Raw genomic sequence first — 9,635 nt, forward strand, 5'->3', positions numbered from 1 at the left:
CACCCCCACCTGGCACTGCCCCTATGCACACAGAGCGGCTCAGTTCTGAACCCCCCTTGCAGGCCCGGTTGAATCGTGCTTACTGGGCTGTGCCAGCTGGTCAGGGTCGGGCCTGTGGATACAACCCTACCGGGGTCGGCCATCACCACTCCCCTGACCCTCCTCCTTGGCCTGGGCCCCCCTCTCCCGCAGAGGGACACGTCTGTGTCAGCCAGGGTGTCACAGTGCTGTCTGGCCCAGGAGTTTTGAGTGCTGGCCCACCAGGGCTGGTCAGAGAGAGCAGGGAGGCGCTCTCCATTCTGCCAAACCGCTCTGGGGGAAGTGGGTCAAAGGCCTCGCTCGGACTGAGCTGCAGAGGGTCCCTGGGGTTGGCTGTCATACAGGACAGGGTGGCGGCTCTGGGGCTTCCATCTGAGCTGTGCTCATTATCCTCCCAACTCAGACCCTGCACTGGCCCATCTCTGGGGTCTCCAGGACATCCAGGCCTGTGCCTGGGGGCACTGGGGCCCGACCTCTGGGAATGAGCCAGGCCACACCCCTGCCTCCCTCCTGTAGGATGTTCCTTAGGGCAGGGGCGCTCCCTAGGGTGGGCTTAGCTCCAGGCGTGGTCTCAAGTGCAAGGTGGGCTGCAGAGGAAGGAAGAGGTGGCTTTGAGGATGACAGGAAGGCGCTGCCCAGGAGAGGAGGCAGGGCCCTGAGAAGGCTTCCTCCCCGCCTGCACCCAGGGACCTCGTGGCTCCCCAGGCCCTGCCGTGGAAGGCTGGGAGGGTGACTGCCCTTATCTGCCAGGCCAGGCTCGCTGCCGGCAGGCCCTCGCAGCCACAGCACGTGACTCTGTGCACCCGAGAGTAATGACAGGGTCTGAGGAGGAGCTGTCAGCGTTTCCTTTGTGACGGCTCCTTCCGGCTGGGCTGCCAAACACAGCCCGGGGGGCCAGGCCGGCCCCTAGTGCCCGCAAGGTGCCCGTGGCGGGGGTCGGGGGGGAGGGGCACGGCTGGGGGCGGGGCCCAGGCCTGGGAGGGGCGGGGCTGGGGGCGGGGCCCGGGCGAGCTCTGTTGACAGCGCACACCCCTTCACCCCGCAGGAGAGCCGGAACCTGTTCTGCTGCCTGTACCGCTCCTGGTGCCACAACCCCGTCACCACGGTGTCCCTCTGCTTCCTCACCCAGAACTACCGGCACGCCTACGACCTCATCCAGAAGTTGTATCCTTCGCTCACCATCCTACCGTCCAGCCTCAGGGGGCCGGTGGGGGCCGGTCCCAGCGGACTCCCCCCCAGGCTCCCCTCCAGGCCTGTGGCTTCAGGGCCCGTGAGGCCCAGTGAGGGACGCAGCTGAGGAACCGGGGTCATCTTGCGAACCGGAGGTCGGGGAGGGTGCGTGCTTAGGTGAGGGTGCCCCAGGAGAGAGGTAGGGTGTCCTCAGCCCAGTGCTGGCGCAAGGACGGGGCGGTTGGACAGCAGGAGGAGTCGAGCCCAGGGGCCTCTGGGGGCTGCCGAGCCCCGCAGAGGACGTGCCGGCAGAGGCGGTGCAGCCGCGGGGCCTCGGGACGAGGGACGGCCCCAGTGCCCATCAGGGCCCTGTCTCAGAGGAAGGCATCCACCATCAGGTTTTGTTTGGAACACTGTGAAGCACACCAGCTTTCTCTGTGTGACCTGGGTCAGACAGCTACGTAGGAGGCAGAATTGGCCTTCTCTAAGGGGTGGAGAGCTAGGGTAAGGAAAGAGGGGCCCTGAGGCACCTCCACTGAGAGTCCGCTGTGGCCTTGCCCGGCTCCCTCAGGCGCCCACACGCCGTCACACCTCTGTCTGCCCTCCATCACTCAGGCAGGAACGGGGCCCTGCCTGCCCCAGCACCCCCTGGGCTGCAGGCCAGAGATAAGAGCCCTTAGGGCCTGGCGGGCGCAGAGAAGAGGAGCAGACGGAGCGCGGGGCCGCCCTGCCGGCTCAGTCTAGAGGGGCAGAAAGGCAGAGGAAACAAGCCGCTGCGCCGGGCTTTGTGTCCCGATGCTGCCCAAGAGGAAACACGGCCTGAGCCCTGGAGCCAGGGCCTGGGGCAGGGGCCGCACGCTCTTTGCAGCCAGGCCAGCCCTGGGCCAGCGCCTCCGTGCCCCCAGCCCAGCCCCCCAGAGAGCAGGCTGCCCCCAGTGCCCCCAGCCCAGCTCCTCAGCGGGCTGCCCCAGGGCCCCCGCGCCCCCAGCCCAGCCCCTCAGAAAGCAGGCTGCCCCCAGCGCCCCCACCCCAGCCCCTCAGGCAGGTGGGCTGCCCTGGCCAGCAGTGAGGCTTCCTTGACTGCCCTCCCAGCGGGGACCTGGAGGTCACTGTGGATTTCCTCACGGAGGTGGACAAGCTGGTGCAGCTGATTGAGTGCCCCATCTTCACATGTGAGCGTGCGCCGTCCTGCAGGGAGGCTGCGGAGCCAGATTCAGAGAGCAGCTCTCTGCCCCTGGGGAGGGAAGGGGGGCAGGCAGGCACCCAGGGACGCTTCTGGAACATCAGGAATGTGAGAACGGGAGGACGGGGCTCAGGCGGCCGGCTAGAACAGGGCATCAGAGCCTGCCTGTGCGCTGGCAAAACCCACCTGGGGCAGGTAGGGCGGCCACTGGGGGTGCCCTCCCAGGCGCCTAGGAGCCAGCCCCTTGTCCCTGCAGAGCAGAGCTGGCGTTGCCAGGAGCTGACGGCAGGCGCTGAGTGTAACACCTGAGCTAAGTGTGCGGGAGGGGCAGCTGGCCGGGCCCCGCCTCATCCAGTGCCTGTGCCCCAGAGCAGGCAGCTCGGAATGCAGGCTGTGTGCTTACGGCGTGGAAGTGAAGCCGGGCGGCGGCCCTGCTGACAGCCAGCTTCCTCCTGAGCCCAGCCCCCAGGCCCCTTGCTTGGGCAACACCCCTGACCTACCCAGGCCAAGCCCTGGAGCCCAAAGGCGACCCAGGGGCCGGGGGCTGCCCCCTCATCCAAAGAGAAGGCAGCTTCTCCACACAGCCACCGTCATGATGACAGGCACACGAGCAGGAGGGAGACCCTGTTCCTAGCGGAGGGCATCAGAGCGTGCCCAAGACGGGCCCTGGACTGACATTTCACTTCCTCAGAGCTCTCCCGGAGCAGCCTAGCTTGTGCTCCCCTGACGGCAGGTCCAGCCCAACCCTAGAGAAGCCGCAAACATCTCTCCAGGCCCAGGGCTTTCGTGCGGAGACCGCAACAGAGTGGTCCACAGCTGGCCCTGCCTAGCCCCGTTCACACCCTCGGTGGCCTCGAGCCCTGTGGTGACTGGCTTGGCCCCCAGCCCAGCTCACCCAGGGTCAGAGCAGGGACGGGGTTTGAAACCAGCGCCGCTGGGCCTGGGGTGAGGGGAGGGGCTGCTGCTTGAGACCTCCGCCTCCTGCCGCAGCCCGGCCCTGAGGCCTGTGCAGAGCTCCCGGGTGACGTGGTCTCTCCAGCACTGTGTGGCTTGTCCTCCACCGAGGATCCTCGAGATGGGACCTTAGACACAAGAAAGAAACGAGTGATTCCTTGGAAGGGCTCGGGAGAGCCGCATGGCTCCGTCTAGTTGGGACTGTGCTGGGCAGGGCCCGGGTGTGTCCCTCCCGTCAGGCACAGCATAGGCAGGGCTGGCATCTGAGGCGGATGTCCAAAAGTGCCCACCAGATGCTCCTGGGCTCGGTGTGTTCAGTCACACACCAAAGCACTTCCCACCCTGCCCTCCCTTAAAGCTGCCTCAGCCCAGCCTCTCTCTGGCTCACCCTGTTTACAGGTGTGGAGCGGGCCCAGGGGTCTGTCACGCTCCAGCCGGGGCCCCTCAGTTCCAGGGAGCGGTGGGTGTGTGCCAGGCCCTGTGGCTGGCTGGGGTTACCAGGCTGAGGTGACTGTCGGGAAGGTCAGACAGCAGGGGAGGCTGATCTCGTGTGATCACAGGAACGGCTCAGACGCCGCTGGAGGGGGCAGGCTGCGAGGAGCCCAGCCACCGCGCTGACCCTCCTGGCCAGGCTGCTGTGCTGTCAGAACCGTCCTGACCCCTGCCACCGCCCTCCCTGGCCCCTGCCCTCCGCCCTCCCTGGCCCCTGTCCTCTGCCCTCCCTGACCCCCACCCCCGCCTTCCCCGACCCCTGCCCTCCGCCCTCCCTGACCCCTGCCTCTGCCTTCCCGCAGACCTGCGCCTGCAGCTGCTGGACGTGAAGAGCAACCCGTACCTGATCAAGGCCCTGTACGGCCTGCTCATGCTGCTGCCGCAGAGCAGCGCTTTCCAGCTGCTATCGCACCGGCTGCAGTGCGTGCCCAACCCTGAGCTGCTGCAGACCGAGTGAGTGCCCAGCTCGGGGACACAGCCTGGCGTGTCGGGGCATGAAAGGGGTGACCTGGGCCCCCCCTGACCTCCGCCTCACACCTCCTCTCACTGCGGACACTGTTCGCCTCTCGGCTGCTTGCCTGTAGGCCTCCCGTTTCCACATCAGAGCCCCTGGCTGGGAGACCTGGTCCTGTTCACAAGGTGGTAGGTGGTTGGGTTGAGTTTATTAAAAAGTTTGAACGCGTGCTGGAGTGACCCAAACAGAAAGTGCAGGGGGAGGAATTTGTGTCCGTTTCGGAGACTGTGTCGCCTGGGGCACGTGGTGGGAGAGCCACAGGGGGTCCCTCCCAGGCTCAGACAGCCCTCCCCCCACGTGCAGCAGAGAGACAGCCCTGGGCCACGGTGTGCCCCGGGTCGCCTCGGACCGTCCCCGTCGCCAATTGGTGTGGGAACCAAGGGTGCACCACCGCCACCCTGCTCTCGACCTGTCCACAGGCAGAACAGGTCCCAGGCTGGCTGCCCGGAGAGGCCCTGCACGCCAGCCTCCGGGGCATCCAGACTCCCACCCTGAACCCACTGCTGGCCCGGCCCCCGGAGCCTGTTGGGTCATGTCTATATTTGGTAACCCTTGGAGGCTTTGCCTCATCCACAGGCATTTGGCATCCGAGATGGAAAATTTCACTTGTCAGGTCGCCATGGAAACAAGCAGAGCCACCAAGAAGATTTACGCTGAATGGAGCGCACCCAGCTTGCACCAGATGCCCTATGCGTCTAGAATTCCCTCCCAGGCTGTGCAAGCCCCTCGGCAGGCCGGGCTCCTCGCTGCCACAAGAGGACTCAGGCCTTTGCCCTGCGGTGGACACAGGCAGCCTTGAGATGGCCCTGTGCCCTCTGTCCTGCAGGGCCTGGGGCACCACCCCCCCACCTGACCTGGTCTGTCCAGGGGCTGGACGTGTGGACCCCGATGGGTTTTCTGCCTGCCCCAGGCCACTCGAGGGGCCGGAGCCCCAGACCACTCGAGGGGCCAGAGCCCCAGGCCAAGGCGCAGCTCCTGCGCATCATGCCCCGCTCCCCGGACAGCGGTGGGGAGGGCCGGGTGCTGCCCCAGCTGCTCATGACGCCGCTGGGTGACCCTCAGGAGGCGGCACTCGGTGCTAGGGGTGCCCCGGGGCAGGGGCAGCCAGAGGATTAGGTGTGGTTTTTATTCCCTTGCCCAGAGCGCCTCTGGCTGCTGGGACTCAGAAAGGCCCAGGGCCCGTCCTGTGTTTCGCTGGCCTGGCCTCTGCTGGCCGCCAGTCCTTGATGGGTGTTGGGGTCGCCCTGGCAGCCACTTAGGAGGGAAGGTGAGGAGGAGGCAGGAAAGGCTGCTTGCCTGTGCCCTCTGGGCCGGGCCGCAGCCCCTGTGCTGATGAAGGCCGGTGCCTCCTAGGAGCTCTGTCTGCTACATCTCCTCGCATGGGGCGCACTCTGTGAAAAGGAAGGAAGGCTCAGATCAGGTGGAGCCCTCCCCAAGCCAGAATAAGGCAGGTCTGCAGGTGAAAGCTGGGAAAAGGAGGCTCGCCCCTGGTCTCCCGTGATCAGCGTCAGCACGCCTGGGGCCTCTGGCTGATAAGTGGCTCGTGGGCCTGGACTAGGGTCTGGTCCACGCTCTGCCGAGAGTTTGCTGTGTGGCCTCAGGCCAGCCCCATGGCTTCTCGGGGCTCTCGATGTCTTCATCAGTAATGCACTGGACTAAATGGGTCCATGGGGATCTGCCCAACCTTCACGGCCTTGGGTTCCCAGGCTCTCCTTGCAGGGACCCAAGAGCTGCCCTGGAAGAAGGCAGGGAAGAGCGGCTGAGGAGGGGGCCTCAGGGCCAGCTGGGGGTGGGGGGCCAATTGCCGGCTTAGGCTTAGAGATACCTCCGCCCTGGAGAGGCAGTCCCGCGCAGGGTGGTGGCAGGAAGACAGCGGCGGGCTGCCCAGAAGGCCCACGAGCAGGAACCAGCTGGAGGAGCCTCTGCTCCTTGCCCCTCGCACCCCGCTGTGGACTGAGGGCTCGGGGACCCTGGCCACCGGTTCAGGCTTCTGGGCCATTGTCTCCTCTGTGAGGCAAGAGGGAGCCTCCGAAGCAGAAGCTGGTGACACTCACCAGCCAGGAGCAGGGTGACAGGTGCATGGTGGCAGAACAGAGGGCTGGCCTTGGGTTCTGGAATGCCAGCCCCGTGCTGCTGGCCGGGTGTCCCCCAGCCACTCACGGCCTGAGGGTCGTAAACATACAGGGAACACGAAGGGCTGAGCAGCGGCCGCACCCTGGAGTGGCAGGGGGCGACCGGGGGCGGGGGCAAGCCTCATTCCCAGCCTCCATGTCGGAGGAGCCCCCACACCCCCGACACAGCCCTCCCTGCCCCCAAGACCCCGGGCGGGGAAGGGCCTGCCCGCAGCGGGCTGAGTCACAGGAGGGGCAGGACTTGCTGCCTTCGGGGCACGGGAGCAAGGGGACACCCAGCCCCCCCACCCCCACCCGCCTGACCACATCTGTGCACAGCACCCGGGATTTGCCGCCGTCGCTGGCATCTCCCTGGCAACCCCTAATCTCAGCCCCTCTGCGTCTAATGCAAAGAGTGCTGGGGGAGAAACACAGACCGTGGGTGCCAGCCTCAGACGGCGTGCTTCGCCATCGCCTCTGGACGTCTCCCCCTCTTCCGTCTGCATGGGTGGTGCTGCATCTGGCCGCCCCCTGGGGCCAGTGCGTCCCTCAGCCTCCTCAGGAGGGGGAGCTGCTCCCGGGTGCCAGGACACCCAGGCCCCAGCAGTACTACGCCAGGGATGTCCCTTCCGCTTTCCCAGGGGAGCCCGGAATGCTGCCTGCAGACTGGCCCCTGAGAGCGAACCCAGCCCAGCTCCTTGTGAGCTTTGCTGAACCAGTGTTGCCTGAGGCCCAGGTGAGGTGTACTAATAGTTCACCCCAGCAGAGAGTCCTGCAAAGACTCTTCTTCTCCCTCATTTTGGCCTCGCCGGAGGCAGATCGTGTGGTCCGGGAAGGATCTGCTTCTGGACTCTGAAGCCTGGAGGCCCTGGTGAAGGGCTCTCTTGACGACTGTGGGCTGATCAGCTAGGCAGCGCCCCTTTGGGCCACTGGGCCCAGGAAAGAAGCAGCCACAGCCACACTCCAAGGTGTTTATTTGTCAGGAAGGGAACAGGCTGGGTAGGGCTATGGGGCTGCTCCAGATGGCATCCCAACTATGGGAAGAGTTCCTGCTGCCCCTGGTCCTGGTGTTTTTTCAGAGGTGCCTTTCAGGCTCTGACCATCAGCAGGCTGTGCCCCTCCAGGAGCCAGGTTCATCAGTGAGGGTTCCATTTGCGTGAAGCGCTTGTGATTCCCCCAAGCGGACTGAGCTGCTAAGCCTCAAAGGGACAGGGTTGTAGCTGCAGTGGCCACCCATTGGGCAGCTAGGCTGGGACTGGACACCAGAGCAAGTTCCTCCTGTCGTGTCTGGTATTGCAGCTGTGCGGTGCACAACCTGTGCCACGGCACAGAGCAGCTAGGAGGGTGCTAACGAGGAGTTCTCAGAGGCATCAGCTGCCCAGTGGCAAGACCAGCTTTCCTTCCCCAGGGACACAGAGTGACTGCGGGCCTCTGAGCCCCAGAGCTCAAAAACAGATGTCCTGCCAAGTGGAGAGCCTGTAGACCTCGGCCATCCCTGTGGTCCCTGGCCTCAGCCCTGCCCCTCCTCCCCCTTCTCCCTGGACCCTGTTCCAAGCCCCAGCTGGCTTCTGGCTGGCTGCTGGCCCTGGCTTTCACCCCAAAGGGAGCCACTCATAAACAGGAAATGCTTCCCGGTGTGATGCCTGCTCTGGGCACCGCTGCCAGCCCACAGGCTGAGGGCCTTATCCAAGCAGCAGTGTTGACTGGTCCTGTCCGCTGGGGGGAGGGGGTGCTCCGGAGCGCTCCCCTCTTTGGGGCCAAGAGTTGGGGATTTGCCGGGGCTGAGGTGGACACATGTCCCGAGGTCGGGCTCCACCAGCCTGTGGCCGGTGCTTCCCCCTCCAGCAGCCCCACGTGCACTCAGGCCCTGACGCTGAGCCCTTCTGCTCCCTTCCACAGAGACGGTCTGAAGGCAGCACCCAAGTCGCAGAAAGCAGACTCCCCAAGCATCGACTACGCGGAGCTGCTGCAGCACTTCGAGCGGGTCCAGAAGAAGCACCTGGAAGTGAGGCACCAGCGGAGCGGCCGTGGGGATCACCTGGACCGGAGGGTGGTCCTCTGACGGCCTGGCGTGGAGACAGGCCCACGGAGTGGTGCCATGGCGTACTGGGGGTCTTCAGGCCTCCTCCCCGCAGAGCCCAAGGGTCTGCCTCGAGGGCAAGGCTGGGCCTGGCCACCAGCGCAGGGCAGGGTGGTGGGCTGGAGGCGCTGACCACTGCGCTGCTCTCACAGCCCAGCCCCAGGCCCCCAGCTGCACTGGGGATCAGACAGAGCTGGCTTCCCACCAGCGTGGGGCCACAACCTCAGACATCCCTGTTTTCTGGAATCGGGTTCTTTCTAACGCCCTCTTGTAAAGAGCTTGACGCCCCAAGCCCACCAGACCTCTGACCTCGTGCAGATGTGTGTACATACACGTATACCCGTCTGTGTGCACGTAGGGACCAGCACAGATCCGTATGAAGGATGCCCCCCTCCCCAATAAAGAAGTGACAGAAAACTCTCCACCCACGCCTGGCCTGCTCCTTCCCATGGGTGCCCACCCCACTGATGCTCAGCAGCCCTGGGACCCTGCTGCCAGTCCTAGAGACCTATTCTCATGCCCCCAGGCTTTGGGGAGCCTCAGATAGGCCCACTGATGTCCCAGTGGCTCTTGTGGGTCCCTAGAGTAGGAGAGAAAGGCCTTGGGTGGGCTTTTCCCCAGAGCCCCAGCATAGGCCTGGGAGGGTGTTTCCCTGTCTGAAGTCTCCAGGACAGGAAGACAGGCTGAACTCACCATGGCCCACGTGCACACACGCATCCTCCTACGTATGTGCCCCAGGCATCAGAGAGGGGATGAGGGCCTGCCTCTGTTCTGCTGGTCCTGCTCGGCCCCAAACCCTGAGGACCGGACCCCACCATCCCCAGAGGCCCGGCCTGGGGCACCCCAGGCAGGTGGCATCAGCACGGGCCCTACTTGGAAAAGGAGCCGGGTCCTGGAGGAGGGTCCAAACTCCTGTGCCTGGGATAAAATGTCCCAAGGCGGGCGGCCTCTGGGACACCGTACGCCCCTGCTACGTGTGGTGGGTGGGTCCACCACACAGGATGTGCCCCAGGATCTCAGCTTGCTCCCGTCTTCTGAAAACGCGGGGAGAGACAGAGCCCTAGACCCAAGGCTGGAGGGTGGTGGTGAGCC

At 65.4% G+C, this 9,635-nt stretch overlaps 1 protein-coding gene across 1 annotated transcript in view; it reads left to right on the forward strand.

Annotated features, from left to right (window-relative positions):
• The window catches only part of VAC14 (VAC14 component of PIKFYVE complex), a 79,329-nt gene extending 70,393 nt beyond the window's left edge, over window positions 1-8,936 (forward strand). The window contains exons 16-19 of the mRNA XM_068992409.1: window positions 1,085-1,203; window positions 2,302-2,381; window positions 4,141-4,291; window positions 8,363-8,936. Of these exons, the coding sequence (XP_068848510.1) occupies window positions 1,085-1,203; window positions 2,302-2,381; window positions 4,141-4,291; window positions 8,363-8,525 (513 nt within the window). The 3' untranslated portion in view covers window positions 8,526-8,936. The remainder of the gene's footprint in view (window positions 1-1,084; window positions 1,204-2,301; window positions 2,382-4,140; window positions 4,292-8,362) is intronic.
• The last annotated feature ends 699 nt before the right edge of the window (window positions 8,937-9,635 follow it).

The sequence above is a fragment of the Capricornis sumatraensis genome, chromosome 20 (assembly GCF_032405125.1).
Source record: "Capricornis sumatraensis isolate serow.1 chromosome 20, serow.2, whole genome shotgun sequence".
NCBI classification, from domain to species: domain Eukaryota; kingdom Metazoa; phylum Chordata; class Mammalia; order Artiodactyla; family Bovidae; genus Capricornis; species Capricornis sumatraensis.